General features: G+C 39.1%; 1 protein-coding gene across 4 annotated transcripts in view; it reads right to left on the reverse strand.

Annotated features, from left to right (window-relative positions):
• The window catches only part of RPS6KA2 (ribosomal protein S6 kinase A2), a 279,656-nt gene that overhangs the window by 12,410 nt on the left and 247,067 nt on the right, over positions 1-20,179 (reverse strand). For all 4 annotated transcript variants that reach the window (XM_031504319.2, XM_021544171.2, XM_021544173.2 and 1 more), the window contains 4 exons: positions 19,083-19,208; positions 5,660-5,749; positions 3,991-4,149; positions 2,712-2,873 (listed from right to left, as the gene is read on the reverse strand). In XM_031504319.2, coding sequence (XP_031360179.1) covers positions 2,712-2,873; positions 3,991-4,149; positions 5,660-5,749; positions 19,083-19,208 — 537 coding nt within the window. The remainder of the gene's footprint in view (positions 1-2,711; positions 2,874-3,990; positions 4,150-5,659; positions 5,750-19,082; positions 19,209-20,179) is intronic.

Raw genomic sequence — 20,179 nt, forward strand, 5'->3', positions numbered from 1 at the left:
TGCTGAGCGAACATTTGCTACCTGGAAAAAAACCCAACAAGCCAAAAAAACTCCCACAGCTACAAAACCAGAAAAAAGGCTGCAGTTCCTCCTGTTGACAAAGCTGGTAAAATCGTGCTTTTGCCTCTCTCTTCTGCATGTAAGATGTAGTCCTTCTGGCTGATTTATTTATTTCTATTTCTTTAGTTCCTGCATTCATTCCCCCTCTATTAATGTTTGTTTTCATGGGAAAAACTTCTTTGCTATTTGACAAACTTTCTTGCTTCACCCGTGAGACTGAATACCCAACATTTATCTTTTGCTGTGGTAGTTCTCATTGCGTTTTGAGCAGTTACAATTTCACTTCTTCGCTGTTTTCCTCCAATAACCAAGTCCAACAATCAAGTCCAAGGTAAGTGACAGAAAAATGGGGCAGTGATGATACTTAGTGGAGAGTGTTTATAAGCAAGTGGTTACACAACCCCAAAATGATTAGGTCACTTACAGAACTTAGTGGGATCTGAAATAGAGGCAGAAACTGGTTCTTAGTGCCACACCATAGCAGGACATTGTAGGGATAATGGGTATCCTGGAGATAATGATACCCTGGCTTCATCCAATTCTGAGAATGGCTCAGATATTTGTCCACATCCTTTTATTTCTGTAGGCTTTGACTTACTGAGATAACAGTGTTTCAAACAGAGGTTTTTCTCAGTTGTAACAAGCCAGGATGTAAATGGGTTCAAAAGCAAATAAAAAAACCTCATAATTTGAAATCACAAAGCAGTAGTTCTTCACAAATACTGTAGGAAACCTGCAGAATAAAATATTTTTACTTTATCCAGAAGCACCCTAGTGCATCAGCAGTACAACAGCCTGGCTCTTTCCTCCTCACACGCAGCGTGACTTGCACTAGGTGGCAGCGTGCCTCTTTCACATTGCCTTCATCTTTGCTCTTGCAATCACCTAAACCCCAAATTAACTGTTTCCAAAATAAAGGAGATCCAAGTGGGCAAACATGTCCTCCTTCTTGGGTCACCGCCCTCTTTGTCACCAGCTCAGCTGACTTTCTCCTCCTTAATTAGTTTCATAAGCATGTGGCAGACGTGGCAGTTGGACTCTGGGAATGTGAAAGTCACATTTAGGCTGGAGGGCAGCATTATATCACAGGTAACATGTAAAAGCACTTAGGGCTTTATGTAAGCTCTCTGCCAATTCTGGTAATGTTTCAATTAATCTCCAATGTCTCCTGCATTAGCAGGACCTGTCTTACTCATCACGAATGTCTGGGAATGTGATTTCTGCTTTAAGTTCAAATCAGAAGAGTCTGATAATGAAAAGAGAAGAGCCCATTATGAAAAATAGCTACACCTATTTATTTTAAGCATTGTGTACCTTGGAGGAAATCTGGGTGTTTCAGATCTTGCAAACATGATTTTTTTTTGTGGTTTAGAAATTGAATGGCTGTGGTGCACACAACTTTTTCAATCTACTTTGATAATTTTAAACAGCTCATTCCCATTTCTAAAATGGAAGCCTAACCAAACCTCAATAAAAACCCCAAACCAATCTATCTTGTTAATGGAAGGTGTTTTTTTTGTTTTTTTTTTTCACCTCAAGAAAATCTGTTTTGAATTTATACTGCTCTGGCAATGGTCTCTATATAACAAATTTTCCTTCTGATGCTGGAATGCTGCGATTCCTGTAACTTGGTATCATGAAAGGATCCTGTACAGAAAAATGATCCTATTTTTTTCTTCCCAGTCACACATGAACAGTGCATGGGAGAAAGAGAAAACAGGGAGAAAAGTAGATTGCTAGATGATATGAACTGAGAGACACTGGTATTTGATAGTAGATAACAGATGAAATATTGAAAGACAGTAGTTCTTTGTTTTTCTTATAAGGACCAAAACAAGCCAAGGAAGACACACTTTTGAAGCAGTGTATTGCAAGTACTAAAATTTTTCATTTTTATCCCTCCAAGAAATGGGTAATTACCCAAGAAATTAACTTCTTGCTCCTTCATTGTGAGGAAGCAGCCATGAACATCTCAAGGGTCAAGTACAGCAAAGAGTCCAAGCCATGAAACAGCCATCTGACCCAAGCCCACACCCACAGGGCTGCATGAAAGGAGCAGCACTTGCCAGGAATGCAGAGCTACCTCTCCCTGTTTCTTTAGCTCAGTGAAGTCAACAAAAAAGCTCTCACTGATTTCAGCATAGTAAGGATTTTGTGCAAGGATTTTTCTTTTCAGTTTTATCACAGAAAAAGTTAAGGTTGGAAGGGTCATATAGTTCAACATCCCTGCTCAAACAGGGTCCCCTAGAACACTCAGGATTGTGTCCAGATGGATTTTGGATATCTCCAGAGGAGACTCTACAATGTCTCTCAGCAACCTGACATCAAGATTTACCTCTTAAAGCTTAATCTTGTTCTGATGCAGTGCACTAGGGGGAAAGCAGTCTGATCAGAAGCAGCTAGAGAAAAAAATATATGTATCCCAGTAATGAGCCAAAGCATTGTGTGCACCAGTCCAACACAGACACCAGCTTCTGTCAGGAGAAAAACAACTGCTGTGACAGGACCAGGAATAGGAAATTTATGGTAATAGAGGCTGTGCAAGTGCCAGTAGCCTGGTTTCTGCCTTGCTCCTCTCATAAAGCCAGCAAGGGAGGAAGGACTGCTTCCTAGGACACACTACTACTGCAGGCTTTGAAATGTGATCCTACCTCAGGAGCAACAAAGTTGGCTGTGTAGCAGGGAGTCATGAGCAGCCCGTTCTCCGCTCTGAGTTGCTTGGCAAACCCAAAGTCACAGATCCTGATAGAGTCTGGGTTTCCTGACTCATCCATGTAGAGGATATTACTTGGCTTCAGATCTCGGTGCACGACCTTAAGAAAGAACAGTGAGAAACAAGTGAGAAGAGGAGGTCAGGGAGCATTGGGGCTTGGCTGCTGTTTCTGGTCTGCTGGTTGAGGTAGGTCAAGAGCTCATGCTGAAAATATTTAAGTTTTGGAAAAAAAGTTACTTAAAAGCCTTGGAAAAATGAAGGGAAAAAATTCAAGTCTGTTTCAATGAGAGACAAAATGTTAAACAGCCTCTACCAGTGTATTAAGATGGAGCTGCTGCTCTAAGATGAGACAACTTCTTAGAGTGGTCAAAGTGGACTTCTTGGTGGCAGAATCTCCTGGAGCTTGATGGCCTTGAATACTCAGCTGAAAGGTGAAGAATAAATTACATAATTGGAGAAAAGTGTACCAGGGTCTTCTTGTGGTTGTCCATGTGAGTGGCTCACACCTGAAAGGAAGGATTAATTTCTTTCTTAATTTCAAAATGTATTCACACAATTTCATTTGACTGTGTGTTTTACCAGACATGTTGAATTTCAGTGGCAAAAAACCAGCCATTTTAGCAAGATTTAAAAATTACCATGAAAGCATAGAAGCCAAAGCAAAAAATGCACTTTGTTTTAAGCATGAAGTAAGAAAAGCAATTAATATTTGACTAGTTATCCAAACTGTTTGTCCCTGAAATGCAGAAAAGGAGAGGCTTTCAAACTATTGTATATAAAGAGCTTAGACTTTAAAAGTCGGATTTTAACAGCATATCAGAAGTCTTTCCCATCAGCTGTTCAAACTGTCACTTCATTTGGAAAGCTGAGCACTTGATTTTCTACCTATCTGCTGATTCAGCTACACTATTTTAAGTGTTGTAAAAGTTCAGGTCCTGCAATAATGATTGTGATAAAAAGTCAACAGCTAATACCTCAAGAAAGTACATGAACTTGAAAATCACTGTATAGTGGGAAAGAAAATACTACTTTGACATGCTTCAATTTAGTGGGAAATGGATAAAAAGCCAATGACCTTATTTCACAAACCAAATGTAACTATAAATATAGAGGAAACATTAACACTTCAGAGAAGCAAAATCACAACTATTTTGCTATTTCAAGAAGTTGAATTTTAAGAAGGTTGATGCAGCTAAGCCAAAAAAAGCAAGGCTTACGCCCTGAGAATGTAGGTAGTCCACAGTCCTGGTGATGGTGCACAGCACAGCGCTGGCTTCCCTCTCTGAGAAGCACTTCTGCCGAAGGATGCGGTCCAGCAACTCGCCTCCCCGCATCAGCTCCATCACCAGGTACACGAACTTCCCGTCATCATAGACCTGGAACAGTAGCACAATAAATGCACTTATTGTATAAATGTATTGTATAAATACATCTTGGACCCATCTACTTGGTAAAGGTTGGTCCTTGAACCACAGTGTTGACTTGCTTGTGTGTGTGAAGTTGCAAGAAGAAATATCAACAAATGTGTGGGAAACGGGCTCCTTATGCTCAACAACTAAAAAGAAAACTTTATAAAATTACTTTAATCATTACTTTTTTCTGATGTCTTTAGCAGTTTGCTGATTTGTCCACAAAGAAATTTAGTTTTCCTGGTTTTCTGTCATGTCAACACAGCAGGCTCAGCTGTTAAAAACCACTCCACACAGCTTCTAATGTCTGCTGGCTCTCACCCAAACATTCTTCTCAGTAGTGTTCTCTTTTCCCCTTCCACGGGGTAACACATTTGCCATTTCAAATATCAATATTTCCCTTTGACTCATGATCAGCTAAAGAGCTGTATTATACTGTTGATCAACACTTGCATCTAATGATATTTTTTAGTTTATATTTGCAATTCTGGTGAATATATTGTTGATATCAGCTTGCAAGACATATTTACATTCAATGTCAATGGCAGTTGGCAAAAGACATTTTATCATTTAAATTGGAGGACAACTATTTTCATGACATCATCCTTTATCTGGACTGCAATAATAGGCAGTGTTATAGTCATCAATGCTAAATGTTTTTGGAAAGGAATATAAAAACCTAATTTTTCACAGATTTTGAGATACTCTTTAACACTTTGGAATTAGGTGAGACTTTTCTGAGGGCATGTGATTAGGAGATTCTCATATACTTCCCAAAGGTCTAAACCATAATGTACTGGCCACTGACACGAGTAGAGTTTTGTTCTGTCAACTCTGAATTTGACATGGTGTGGACAATCTTAGGTGAGACTTCAGGAAGCTAAAGTAAAACACCTCTGACTAAAGGCCATTACTTCATTTAAGCACAGTGAAGGATTATTTTTTCATGTGAAATGCTGATGAAAAATACCTTAATGACTTCTCAGGCTGCTGGAGTAGAAGGCAAATAGTCCCTGGCATTAAAACACTATTGTGGGAAGTCCTAGTGACTCTGTGAGCTCTCCTTTTCCCAGCAAAGCAGATAGCACAGGCTACACAGGAATGGCTGCTGCTTGAGAAAGATCATCCCCCAGCCCAGCAGCACTGCTGTGTGTATTCAGCAGTGCCCCAAAACACCCAGCTAGGAAGATCTCCTTTTAAATAGTGCTGCAAACCCAAACCCATTTTTCATTCTCCAGCACTGTGCCCCCTTGGTTTTATTTACATTTTGTTAGCTAGTAACTGGAGAATGCATAACCTGACCAGTCTTTCCAAACACTATCCAGTAATTGGTTAGGTCATGTTTTTCTCCCTGTTTTCCATGGGTATGGTTTTAGCTTGGACCTTCAACTGAAGAATTTTCCAGACATGGACAAATAAGTGAGCCTGACTAGAAGGTGAAAATCATTTAATGCTGAAGTGCTCAAAGACTACTCACATCTTTAAGAGTAATAATGTTTGGATGCTGTCCATATCGCAAGAGTATCTCAATTTCTTCAGAGGGGTCTCTTTTGCTCTTATCAATTATCTGGAACAAATGAAGGACAGTGTAGTCAAATACCAGTTAGCAGCACTAAGAACAAAACAACCAACTCCTACAGCTTAAACAAATTACTATTCAAAATTATTCTATTATCATTACTCTATGAGAGGACAGCTCAAACCATGTGCAATTGACAGCCATGCTGACTGCCTGCCAAAGCCAGATGGAGCAATAATTGGTTTAGATTCTGGAGGCGTAAGTCCTCTTTTTGATGCCTACAGTTCTGTTTACCCATAAATAATGGCAGTTACAAGAATTGTCATTTAGAAATAAAACACCATCGAGAGATTTAAAATAATCATAGTTTTAAAATTACCTCTTTGACATAAGAAAATGACAGAATCCTAATATTGGCATATGCTTGTATATATGCTGATAAATTATTAGAAATGAATTGTCATATATATTTGTCAGAAATGAAAATGTATGGACATTTACTGTCAGGGGAGATTTGAATTGAAATTATTGGTAATAATTTGGCTCTTTGGGCCAAACTCTTATAGTGAACAACAGAGTGACCAGACATTGTATTTGGCCATGTAACCAAACTCTCTACACATTCCTAAACTGGAAAGAAATCTGCTTCATAGATCACTTCTATGTAGTCAGTGTCTTTTGCCTTATTAGAAAATATAGTAAGACATGCACAATTTTTAGTTTTGTAGCAACAGGTCTTAGAAAAACACGACATCTGCTGCTTAGAGAGCATCACTGCATGGAAAGCCAGCTATCAGAAGAGCACTGACTTCTCCTCAGTGAAGAATCACTGAGGTACCTATATTTCCCATGTCAGGCAAAGAGCTTTAGTAATTTTTCCAGTTGAGAGCACTGATTAATGTTTTTCACTTTGCAGATTTAAATGATAAATATGGAACAAAAAATATTCTTAAGGGAAATCTCTGCATTTTGGAATCTCAAGAGTAATTGCACAGGAAATCAGCAGACTCATTCTACTAGAAACAGCAGCACACTAGGAATAGGAGTACACTATTTTGTCTGTATTTCTTATTGCTAGAAAACAACAGCAGTAGTTTTGAATAACAGGTTTACCAAAGTGGAATGGGTGGCATTTTCAGAAAATTATTTCCACTATTGCCTTGGCTTTCAAGGCTTCCACACTTAAATGTGGTATGCTCTCTCCAAGAGTTAAGTACAGAGCACATATTTTAAATTATGATGTTAGCAGGGAAAAAACAGATTTTTGAAAATCTCTTTTGCTAATGAGGATAAATGCCTGTCTGCTTTTTTATAAAGCACATGCATTTTTCATGGTTTATTTATGGTGATACAAATTCAAGTACATGAGTAGAATCTAATGCATTAGCCATAATAATGCATAACTGAATATAAATCAGAGGTTTCATAGTCATCATGACTGGCACGTATGTGTAGTGGTAATCATGGTCAGTAATTGTCCATGGCTCAGGTATGCCTCTGAAACTGTATCAGTGATTTAATTCTGAATTAATAGAAATGTGGCAAATGAAAGTGCAACAGGCAGCTGATGCAGGTAAATCGTTGTTGTCCACATTTGAATAAATAAAGGAGAACCTCAAGAATAAGAGAATGAAATAAAAATTTCTGATGTTGTTCTCCCAGTTTAGTTGAGACATTATCAAGAAGCCAACAAAGCCCCAATTGACTGAATCCACGTGAGTACAACCACAGTGACTGAATGTGTCCCACTCAACCAGTAAGCCTAACATACAACAAGATCCTCAGGGCCACTTCCTTGGCTACACTGATAAACCTCTTGTCCAGTTACTGGAGCAACTCACTCGTGCCCCTGTTAGCATCTGCCGGCCTTGTACCAACCAGCAGAACCTACTGTGACAAGAATTACCACCAGTGTGAAGTGCCACTGTACCAAGCTATATATTCCACACTCCTTTTCTGTTGCAGTTCCCTGTGAAAGCAAATATCCAGACCTGTGGAAAATTTTAAATGATTTAAATTTTAAGTGATTTAAATTTTAATAATGTATGACTATAGATGCATATATTAGGCCTAAAAAAAATCCAAACTAAAAATAGTCTCAGCTATTGACAAAACTAAAACCAATATAACTGAAAGCACTCTGCTACTGATGTAGTAGCAACAGCAGCAGATGACATTTAATGCTTCTAACTCACAATATGCAATGTTAATACAAATTGCAAGACAGTCCCACTTAATATGCATGCTTTTTGTTTTAATGTGTGTACAACCTGTGATACAATGATTACATGGACAAACTGCCCCAAACCGCACCACAAATCACCATCAGAGCTGTGAAACGACCTGCAAAATTCCTCTCAGTCCCTGGGCAGTCTAATTGGACAGACCAGAACCATTTTTCTCCTCCACAGCAAGAGATTGTCACCCTGCCAGTGCCTCTCTTCAGTGTTCCTGGGACTTACACTTGGCCCATGACTGCTAAAGAGGCAGAGGAGGTGTCTGCTGCAACTTCACCAGAAATCCCTCTGCCGCTCAGATTGGCTGCAGTATGCACTGTTTCTTTATCTGTATGTTGCAATTGCCACAGCAGTCCATTAGATATGCCCCACAGCTCCACTGCTATGCTCAGTTCTGATGTTTCTTTTCACAAAGTCATAGGTTGGAAAAGATCTCTTGAGATCAGCAAGTCCAACAATTAACCCAGCATTGCCAAGTCCATCACAAAACCAAAGTACCTTATCTACATGTCTCTTAAATGCCTTCAGGGATGGTGACTTCACCCTTTTCTTGGGCAGACTGTGCAGTGATTTATAACACTTTCAGAGAGTTTTTTGGTGTGCTGTTAAATCCACCCGGAATTTCCTGTGGTAAAAAAGAGCATTTGCCGCCCTGGTCACTGTTTCTGCTGAGACACTGTATTTTGCATGAATACAGCCTCTTCTCTGTTCCTCTCTGGGAGAGCCCATGAAGGTCCTGCAGCTCTTCCTGTGCAAGCAATGATGTCTTTTCTTTAGGAAACTCATTTTGATTTGAATTCAACTAAAATGTACATATAAACACTCTCTATTACAGAATTAAGGGAAGATCTCAGCTACTAGTCCTGAGAATTTGAGTAATATGTTATGATGCTACATTTCTATTTCTCTCTTTAGATATGTGGTGAAGAAGACCAACTCAAAAAGCCACCATAATGTATAAGCAACTTAACTGAAAATGTAACATGAGCTCTACTGCACCTTGGCCCAGCAGAGCTGTGACGCACAAAGGTCGTCCATTGCCCTTCAGAAGAGAAAGAAACTAAGCCATAAAGCAAATAGACTTTTTTCTGTGCATTGGACACCCAGGGATTGTTCAGAAACTTGTCCGTGTCAAACAGTGCATGAAAGAATTTCAGAGTAAAATGGGCTCAGCACAGGCAATACTGTCATTTGTTCTGACAGGATTTGTTTGTTCTTTAACTATCACATCCTTTGTGTGACTAACTGACTAACTGAAAGGAAAAGGTGCATTTTCTTTCCTCAGTGGGATTTAGGGTAATAACCTCATGATATTTTATGAGTCAAGCTCCTTTAAAGGACAATACTGAACACTACTCTATTAAGGAAGAAAGGAGCAGGACAGAATACTTTCAAAATCTCAATTAACACATCTGTCTGGTTTTTACAAGTCCTTCAACAAGGCTTCTGCATGGAAAAAATCATCTAATTCTCCTTTCCTAATGGGTTTTCAATGGATTTAGGCTTGCCAGAGCAGACTAATGAGTATAAAAGAGAGTATCAATAAAATTCTGTGTGGGTAAAGCCTTGCTGAAATAGCAACTAAATAGACAGTATATATATTTGCTTGCTGCCTTTCTGTGAAGGTATTTGCATGCTTCCAACTGTGTAGATAAATCTCTTCTTTTGGACCTAGTTATGCCATCAGCAGATGTTGGAGCCTTCAGCTGTTTGATACCACCCACCAGGCAGGACTTACAGCCCTTACAGCCCTGCCAAAGAAATGGTACATGTGAACACTTCCTAATCCACTTTCAGTGAACCAACCCTGATAATACAAATTGCCTTTTCCAATGATGAAATTAACCTGGATGATGGTGCATGAGAAGAATGGAGAATGGCTGTGTTTCTCATGTGAAGTTCTCCATCACTACAGTTGTGAGATTGGAAAAGGGCAAGAGGCGGGAGAAGACAGTGTAACTGCCTTTGCCGTCTGGAAAATGAACAGCCTAAAAAAAAAGGTGAGAAAGAAGCAAGAGAGTGAGAAAAAGGACAGCAAAAAACAATGGATACACTGATGGGAAGAGCAGTGATAGTAGTCTGAGGAGAAAGGATGAGGCTCTGGACAGGCTATGCTCAAGCTAGCAGCAAGGAAACTTCTCCATTGGGTCTTTCTGTGCTGGGGAGAAAGGACCTTGTGCCTCTTTAATGACCAAACAATTTAATGATCTTTTAAACTGCCTTATCTTCAACTGCCCCAAGTGACCTTTCCTGGCAGCTGAAACTGAGATACCAGAGTGTGAACTGGGGCAGCTGAGTTGCTGGTACAGTTCCAGTCTGCTGCTCCAGCTGCAGCAACACAAAGTCCAGCAGAAGGCAGGGCAGACACCTGGGCATTGTCATACCTTGTACAGCCACACCTGAGGCTGCCAGTGCATTTAGGCAGTGGATGACGTAAAGCTCCTTTTGACCAGCACTAGTTGAATGGCTTTGTAGAAAAAGCATGGAGGAGGAAGAGAGTTTTATATGCTTTTTAAAGCTGCTTTTTTTTTTTTTTTTTTTTTTCTGTTATATGCAGTTTTTTCTACAGTCTGTTTGGAGAGTAAGCATGGGTTAATCTCCTTCAAGAACAGATTCATTACATAGTGTGATGTGATAGTTTCTGTAAAAATCCTTTCCTTTTCTGGGAAGGAAGGGATGAGCAAAAGGAGAATTAATTTTGTGTCCCTTTGCACATTATATCTACACTGATATATTTGAAAATTCAGGGCACCACTAGTGGAATTGACTATAGGTGGGATTTGCTTCTCTTCTGAAAAAAGGAGGTGTGACAGCACACAGATTTTAACATGACAGTTTCATCTACAATACTTTCCAATGAAAGTGTCACACAGAGAGAGTTCTTCAGTTCTCTGCTGCTGGAAAATGTACAGGTTTCCATTTCAGTAATATTTCCTCCTAAAAATAAGGTCTATTCATGCCAAGCATCTGTTTTAATTTGGTTTCTTTTTTGATGTCAAATAACTCAAGCTGGATGAAAATCACTGCAGAAAGGCTAATATTATTTAAAAGAACATGGTATAATTTTAAATTTAAGAGGCCTCCAAGGAGAACTTTTCCAGGCCTAATAGTTTCTGAGGGACTATTTGCTGTGCTATTAGTTTTGATTGGCTTCAGAAATTCATTCCCTCTACCCATGTATAAATCTTTCAGGAAAATAGTGAAAAATTACTATTAAGAAGAAGCATGCCTAATTAGCAATACTTTTCTGAAATAAGGACTGCCCATCTGATCAAGCTGTGCAGGTGAGACATTAAACATTTCTGCACACAGAGCACGCCCACTTGCTGACACCATTTGCTGACTTAGCACTCCTAAGCTGTCAGCTGGAACTGTTAATGAACTGCTCTTGTTAATTAGCACTTATATGGTAGCACACATTTTCTATGCAGAGCAGAAGCATTAACAAATTTATTTCAATAGCACCCATGAAACAGAAAAGCTCATTTTAGGGAGAAGTCTTCATTTCTGGAAGCAGAATAGTTTGGTGGGAAAGGCTCTGCACTCAGTCTGCTCCACTCAGCATAAAACCTTGGATCAGACTGATGAGTTTTCAGTCCACAAAATATCTGCAAGGCTGCTCTCACCTTCTACAGAAAGCTTCAGAGATGGAAACCAGTGAATCATATTCAGAACTTATAAAGAGGAAAAATTATTACATCAGTATGGAAGACAAATGGAAGAAACATAGTTTGAATGGCCCCAAAAGAGAAACAGAGGCACAAAGGACCAAATTCTATCCAAAATACTTTAGGTATTTGGCAAATAAATTAGCAAAGAGAAACACGATATTATTAAGCTGTAGAAGAACTGCTGCCTGATCCTAGGTCTCAGAAAAGATCTAGTTAGCAGAGAGAAATACCATATTCTCACATTCTTCAGAGGTTCAGCCATGCCAAGGGAAGAGACACCGAGAGCTTTGTGACGAAATGGGGAGGCTGCAGGAATCCTTACACCAGAGATTTACAACCATTACACATTTAAGATTTGCTTAGAAACTGAGATTAAAAGGTGGCCTGCACACATTTCTGTATTTCTGCCTGCCCTCTCTGATTATTTTGTTAAGAATTTAAGCAGTGCTTCGACGCCATTTACCCCAAAAGTCAGAAATGGCTCTTGCTGCTAGAAACAAGCTGGCTACTTGTAGAAATGCTCAAGCCACTCCTGCCTCTCTGCCCTGCCTTCTCTCACATCCTTCCAGGAAAGCCCAGCATTCTGTACTGGTGTAGCCTTTTTGAAGCTGTAGCTGCAGCTATTCTAGCAGTGTCTCCTTGGAGAACTGACTTACTTCTTTGGGGAGACTATGTGGCAGAAAGCATTGAATCAGAGAATATGCTGTGTTGGAAGGGACCCATCAGGAGCATTGAGTCCAACTCCTATCTGAACACACTCAAAACAACAGAAAAGTGAGACCCAATGAAGCTTTGCAGGCATTCTGGAAAACCCTGATTTAAAAAAAATGAGGTCACCATTGTGTTGCCTTCTGTTATGGTGAGTGTACATAATGACCCTGGTCCAGGGTGGAATTCAGGCCTTTTGATAAGTTTTTGGAAAGGGAAAACCAAGAAAGCCTTCAAATCCTCACAGACAATAATAATCTATCACCCTTTGCTGCTTCATCCATTTTACTGTAAATCATTTTCCATCACATCTAGAGGACACCCTCCATGCTGTTTGCAATCATTCTTAGTATGGCAACTAGCCCTTATTAGGGCTATTAATGCTGGTTTATTTGCAGAGCACTCTAGAAAACAGCCCTCCCTATGCCAATTCAGAGAAGGACAAAGATTTTTTTGCTTAAATGTGTTCTAAAGCCTGTATCTCCTAAATGGCACCCTATAGGCTTCCGAATTAGGTGCCCCACTGCCAAAAGCTTAAGTATGCTTCAGATGCTGTGAGTATCTGGGCCACATTATTTCCTGATGTCCAGCTTTATAAAACAAATTTAATGGGAAAACCTGGTAAGTGTTTTCTGTAGTTTATCAAGGTAAGAAGGGGTCTTGTACCTCTGACCCTGCATTTGTAAGGCTACATTTCCACTACTATGACAAATCCAGCTGCTTGGCATGTGAAGGGAAAGACACCTCAGTCATTTCCTTAAAGAGTTTGCTTTACCAACCCCTCTCACAATCAGGCTTTTTTCCCCTGAAGCTCCCTTTTTTAGCTCCAAGACATTCTGTCTTCCCTTGCTGTCTTTAGCAGCCAAATGGTTGTCATCCATCATTTATATCACCTCGGAGATATTTATAGATTTTGATCGCATCCCACCAAGCTCTTGTCTGTCTTACATCACACATATTTGTAGCTCTCTTGATAGAGCTTGCCTTGTAACTCTTGCGTATTTTCTGTTACAGATTTTCTCTAATTTACTTATATTCTATATTAAACCATAGATATCAAAAGAGCACATGATCTCACAGGATTTAGTATTGCTACTCAGGTGCTACAAGAAAAACTCATTTATATGCAAGCATGTTAATAAGATAGAAATCCATAGGTCTGCATAGGAACTGTATTAATAAAACTGTAACTACACTAGCAACATATTTATGAAATATTTGTCTGATGCTGGTATTCAAATATTTGTATTTCCATCATATGAATTATTTGAAAACACTGAATAGCTGCATTACATATTCAGGGAAGGAAAGCAAATAGTAATGAAAAATTTTGGCCAGACTGCAGTCAGAAACACTTTCTCAATAAAATATTGGAAAGTATCTATAAGTATTGTTAATATGATCTTGCAGAGGCAAAAATAGGTGTGTTTCATAGATAATTTGATAAGCCATCTTGAGGAAGAGCAAGGACAGTTAGAGGCTTCTGGAAGCACTAAGCACTCTCATTTCCTGTCACTGGACTAGCAGACTTTATAATGAGGTCATTGTACATGACATTAGATTCTTCCTGGTGCCATATTTTCCCCAAGTGTGAGATGTGATAGAGGCCTACTCTTACCCACACAAACCTGACTGTGACAGCCATCCAGCAAAGTTCAAGGGGGCTTTGCATTGCTAGGGACTGAACAAGAGCTAAGACAGCACCTCAGCATCTGATCCATGCCCATGCAGCCCATCCTCTCTCTGGCACAGTCCTGACAGTGCTCTGCTCCAGCAGCAGTTGTCTGCAGCTAAATTTAAAAGGGATGCATTACCAGTGGCTCTGGCCTGGACATTGGTGCAGATATCCTGGGGTCTGAACACTGTACCATGTTTTGGGGGACAGTTTTGGAGAAGCAGTGGTTGAGTACCTGCTGGTTTGACAAGCTGGCAGACTCAGGGCCAAGAAATCTGGGGTCATCTAGCAAACTTTCCATTGACCTTCCTATTTAAAACCTGATATATTTATCCATTTTCCACCAGACACTAAGTACCTCCCAAACAGACAAAAATAGATACAAAGCCTTCCCTGAAATTTCCACTGTCTGTTTCACTTTACTTACTTTTTATGGTTAAGGAGAGACAATTTTAAGCAAATCTGTCTAGATCTACAGACACCTTAACTTTCAAGGAGATTTAATGTTGTTTGGACTGATTTTTTTTTTTTTACTCTTATTTCACTAAGTAAGATTTGCATTTTCTTTACTGCATTCAGCACTAAACTCCTGACCTAACCATAGTACAGGCTAAGGAGAAAATGTAGAGCCACTAAATATGACTGTATAACCTCCTACCTTCAGATCAGTGTGCAATTTTATCTACTCACACCAAACACCTAGAAACAACCAAACTAAGATCATGAACATCAATGGAAGAGGAAAATGAAGTTTAAGGAAATTGTGAAAAAAGTCTGGAATTTGAATGGGTTTTGGTGACTATGTCACTCACTGTTACTAGCAAATAAACAGACATATATAACCAGTTTGATTACACAGGCCTGCTAACACTAGCTCTCCTGAATTACTGATTTCTGTTTATTGATAGCATGCTGACATCACTTCTTTGCTGGTATCAAATTTTTGTAGCTAATTAAAATGCACCTTCTCTCCAGTCTGCATGCACCAAAACATGCTAGATAGATTAGCTTTCAGTGCTTTGCAGCTACCAGAATTATACATGAGCTGTGGGATTCACTCAGACTCTAGCAGAAACTAACTTGTATCCCAGTGGCAGACACAGACTGCAACCTTTGGCTTTCTTCACAACTGTGGAACATCTGGAGCCAAACAATTGGTTAGTACATTAAAAAGATAGGGAAAAGTAAGGAGATTCACGTGTGTTTCAAGATCCAAATTCCACTGTAATATTGGCATCTGCAAAGTTGGACTTGTCAGTTGGGACTATCTCTACTGTATTTTTCTTCTTCAAAGGAGGGAAAAATGTATATCCTGTTTTTAGGATATACACCCTAGGTTTTTGCCTTGCCTCTAACAGCATGGAGGGATTGAAGACCCACAAGACTTAACCAGCTGGATATTCTGGAGAAAAAGCCAGTTGACATTAAGGTGTTGAATTTGGCATCTACACCACCTACCTCTGCAATATTGGGGGTAGAACTGGCTCAGCAGCAGAAATTTCTACTTGGCTATTATCCACCAGTAATCTCTGCCGTGGGTCAGGAGTCAATCTGAATAGACAAACCTTTAGAAACTGGGAGATGAAATGAAGTCCTTTTGTAACTGAATCTGGCATCAGTAAGAAGCACATCCAAAAATCCAGCTTGAAAGCTTCACTAATGCTCCAAGCTTGAAAGCTGTGCAATAGTTTTAAGAAAAGAAAAACATTTGGAATATGCTAATTGCATCACATCTCTGGAAGGTTTTGAAAAATCTGATTCACCAAGTATTCTGAACTCCAAACAAGAGCTCTTAATCTGTTTAGGCTTCCATTTTAAACCTTCTCCCACCCACAGAAACCTCTACCATCTCCTCTATTTTCAATAGTGATGTGACTTAATAGTTTGATCTTATTTTCCTTTGCTTCTGACCTCACCATGACATTTATACCCATGTAAAGTTTGTAACTACAACTACAATGCCAGTTCTCTTTGCTATTAAAAACCATTAGGCCTGCTGTAGTCAAGATGATCAATATTATAGCAGAAGAATCTTAAACACATCCACCTCAGAATATTCTGTAATTCAGAAGAATGAACAAATCCTTACTTGTGTTTCAGAGCTTTTTACTTTTTTTCACTTAGGAATGAGATGAAGAGAAAGTTAAGAGTAAAATTTTAAAAGCTCCTCAGAGTATGTACGTGCAAGTAGAATATGACACATGGATTTGCTAAACCAACATCTACCTGCACTGACCTAGATAGGTGGTTACTAGTTTCAGGGTAGACTCAATTTGCAGGAAATTTGACTGTCTACAGGGTTTTCTCTTGCAGGGTAGTGAAATGCTCTCAGAAGTGGAGATATGTCTGAATTCTGAAATATTGCACTTAGGAGCCTGAGGGCATGTCTAAAATAGCTTTAGAGTTTATTATTAGCATTTCATTTTTACAGATGACATGGAAGAAGAGGGAATAGGTTGCAAGAAAAGTCTTTTCTTCAGCAGGCTCCATGATTGGATTTCCAGAGGCAGTACAGCTGCCTACAGCGGCAGAGAGGTGTCTGGGGGAAATTCCAAAAGCTCCTCAGTGAGCAACGTGCCTAATCTCAATCAGCTCTGAAAAGAGTGAAATTCCAGACCTGTTAAAATGCTTTTACAACACCAGTAAAGAACTTCTTTGCGCTGCTAGACATCTAATTACCTTGACAAGATGCACTCCAATTAGTAGCAGATGGCCAGGAAAAGGAAAAGGGTTGAAGTGTTTTGCATTTTATTAAGTATATTCTGCTTCTGGGCTAGGAAAGGTTTTACTTTTCTGGCTGTGACTCTGACTCAAGTTACTCTGGCCAGGTAATTTCCTGACTCAGTAAGACACCGTGGAACAACAGCAAACAAGGTGAGGGGCAGGCTCCATGGAAGGATTATTTATTTACACAGTGACATGGTGTGTGTCTTCCCTCAGTGATGCCACCACCATGTCCTTAACTCCTTCCCTATCACCAGCCTCCCCTGAGGGAGACAGGATGATGCTCTCTGAGGTGTTGGCAGTTCCTCTGAAAGAGGGAGCTTTTAATGAGTTGGTGCAAGGCAAATGGGGCTGCTGCCTATCACACAAACTATCATTGCAGACACTTTTTCCTGTGAATGTTACATACTAGAGAATGCTGAGAAAATTATACTTACTAACAGAAATGAAAAGAGCCTAATTACAATGATTTTTAAAGAGAGAGTTAAAGGATGCGTGTCAAAAGGGACTGATATATAATTATGATAATATCAGTTGCAACTCCTGTGCTAATTACTTGAAATGGGTGGCGTGCAATTCTTTTGAAAGCAAGCTACTCTGACAACAAAATTATATAATCGTATTATGAAATTACAATAAAGTTGAAAGAAAAGTAAAATTAATATATTGGTAGAAGTAATAACCAAAGAGGCAGCACTAAATGTGCTGGAAAGACAGAACAAACAGAAGCCCACCAACTGTCTCCAACACAAATCTGTGCTACACATTTGACTCACACAGTGTCAGAAACTGAGATGCTGCACATGTTGCCTACACTGGCAGTCAAAATCAAGACATATTTATATGACAAGAAAAGAGTTGTAAGAAGTGGAAGAACAAAGGAGTAAAAAGAGGAAATATTAAAAAAAAATGGGAAAGAGCATAAACCTATCAATCACAGTGCTGAACTGTGCTGGAGCTTTGAGTATCTCCATGCCTTGGCTTTGTTCTGGATCCTCTGAGGTACCCCAGACATCCAGCCTATTGAGCATGCTGGGCCCTGTCTGATTTGGGCACTCAGACATCTTCAAGGGATGAGGTTTTTCTATTTGGTTTCACACTGGCTGTATTACACTGATAAATCTGTCCACAATACTTGGTATAAATGGAATATTAAAGTTATTACTTAAATTTAGTATACATTATGTTCATCATGGATGTATTAAAGTTATACAGAACCCACACCTACTATAACATAATGCCATCTGTTGACAAATGACCTAGGCACTGAAAAGCTCTGATTTTTTTCATTCATTAGAAATGAAATAATAGCACATTCATATGCAAGGCCACAGATCTGCTGGTAAGTCCATGACTTTAATTATGGTGTAGCCTAGAAAAATGAACCATTGTTTGAACAGTGACATCAACAGATTGTAGGTTAATAGTGGTTTCCAGATTTGTGTGGCCACCATGAGGAAACATGGAAAAGTTTAATGGATTTTCATGCATACTGCATTGCCATCAGTCTAGTAGTGGAAAATAAGACAGAATAAAACGTTTCATATTATTCTATTGACTGTCTGGAGGTCGTTTATCTCATGAACTGCAGTTTAGATCACGTTAAGCTCTCATCATCTCATTTAATAGCAAAGACACAATCTCATTTATTAGCAAAATTTACATCTCATTTCTAAAATTTTAAAGCAGCAAAAGTACACTGGCAGTTGGCTAGATCTCCTCATTTGCTGCAACTTTGGTAAATACTCTTCTCTATGTACTGCAATCTGTTCCCATGAGATGCTACAGAGTGAAAGGATCCCACCTAACTTCCCCTGTTTCTTTAAATTCTGTGTTATAATCTACCCTTGTCCCTTTCTGGTAGAAGAAAAAAACCCTGTAGTACTTTTCTAACGTATGAGTGTTTTCATTGCTAAACTTTTCCTTAAAGAAAAGTGCACGTTTGAAAGTCTTCCTCTGAGCTGTTATCTCACAACCACTTGCCACTGGTCTGTATCCTGCCATGGCTGCATGCTATTTATTCAATAGCATTGAATAGAAAGAAGAATGTTTCAACTTTGCAATAATTTTTTATGTAATTTTTAGAAATTATGATGATTCAGTGTAGACTATGTTAAAATTCTTATTCAAGTTTTCAAGGAGCATGGCTGAAGTGATTAACAGGATTTCCATGCAAGACAGCAAAGGTCTTTTGGAATTCTATGTGGTGGGATTGAAGTGCGAAAAATATGGAAGACTTATCATGAAACCTGCCATTTTACAAAACAGAAAAAAATCCCAAGCAACACCTAGCAACAAGAAATAAGCCAACAAAGAAGCAGAGCAGCCTCAGCTGCATTTCTGGCATTTACTAGAGGCTTTCTTACCTTCACTGCAAACTCTGTTTCTGTAGCTTTATGAATGCATCTCTTGCACACTGAATAGGAGCCAATTCCTATGTCCTCCTTGATCTCGTATCCATCAGTAAAGTGAATGTTGTTCCCATGTAGCTGCTATAGGGAAAGACAAAAGAAACAAGGAAATCAGGACGTGGATCTGTAAAAGCAAGGACTAGCTTCCTCTTGAAGAAGGTCCTTGATCTCCTCTCCTTCATAGAACTCTCTTGTCCTTAGCAGCTTTTCCAAATCAAATCAAAAAGTTCTGAAGCTCTTTATGTAAACAAGCAAATGTGTCTTTTCCATTTCTACCTTTTTCCAGTCTGTAAGATGGAATTGTCTATGTAGAAGTAGTGGCAAAACTGTTGTGCTTTTCAAAACTATTTTTGGAATGCAGAAAATCACCATATATTAGAAATTCATAGGAAACTGTGGGCCCAAATTTCCTGACAAATCCACATATCTTGACAATATAAACTGATTTCTAATTACTGAGGGGCAGATAACATAAAATACTAATAGTTTCACTGTCTTCAAGAGAGATACCCTATATATGGGGGGCACCTCCAAAACATTGGAGGTTTTGTCTAGAATATGTTTATCTGCAGTTTCTTTGTGAGAGAGAAGTTAATATTTTAAGCCATTAATTCATATGCTCTTTGAAAAATGTCTGGGCAGGTAGACTGGTTCAATGGTGAGCCCCAAATCTGAGGCTTTGCTGCAAATTCCATCCCAGGACTCAAGAAATGACCAGCACCTCTAAAAGTCCTCCAGAATTCTCTGTCTGAAAATGCAGCCTTGCTAGCAAAGTCCACACAGAACCTGCCAAATTCTAAGACATGCATATGCCAATATTCAACATATTTTTACAAAGCAAATCATAGGAATATATATAACATTTCTGAGATCTAATGGCTTGGGTAACATTTCACTTACTGTTCCATAAAAGCATGTTTAACAGTATGACACATTTCACTGTAAATAATTAAAACGGAGATGAAAATCTACAAAAACCACAGGTAGGATCTTCCCTGCTTGAGGCATGGGTATGAGAGGGAGCTTTTTCCTAGTGAGAAAATTGGCTGCAT

Source organism: Lonchura striata, chromosome 3 (genome assembly GCF_046129695.1).
Source record: "Lonchura striata isolate bLonStr1 chromosome 3, bLonStr1.mat, whole genome shotgun sequence".
Classification (NCBI taxonomy): domain Eukaryota; kingdom Metazoa; phylum Chordata; class Aves; order Passeriformes; family Estrildidae; genus Lonchura; species Lonchura striata.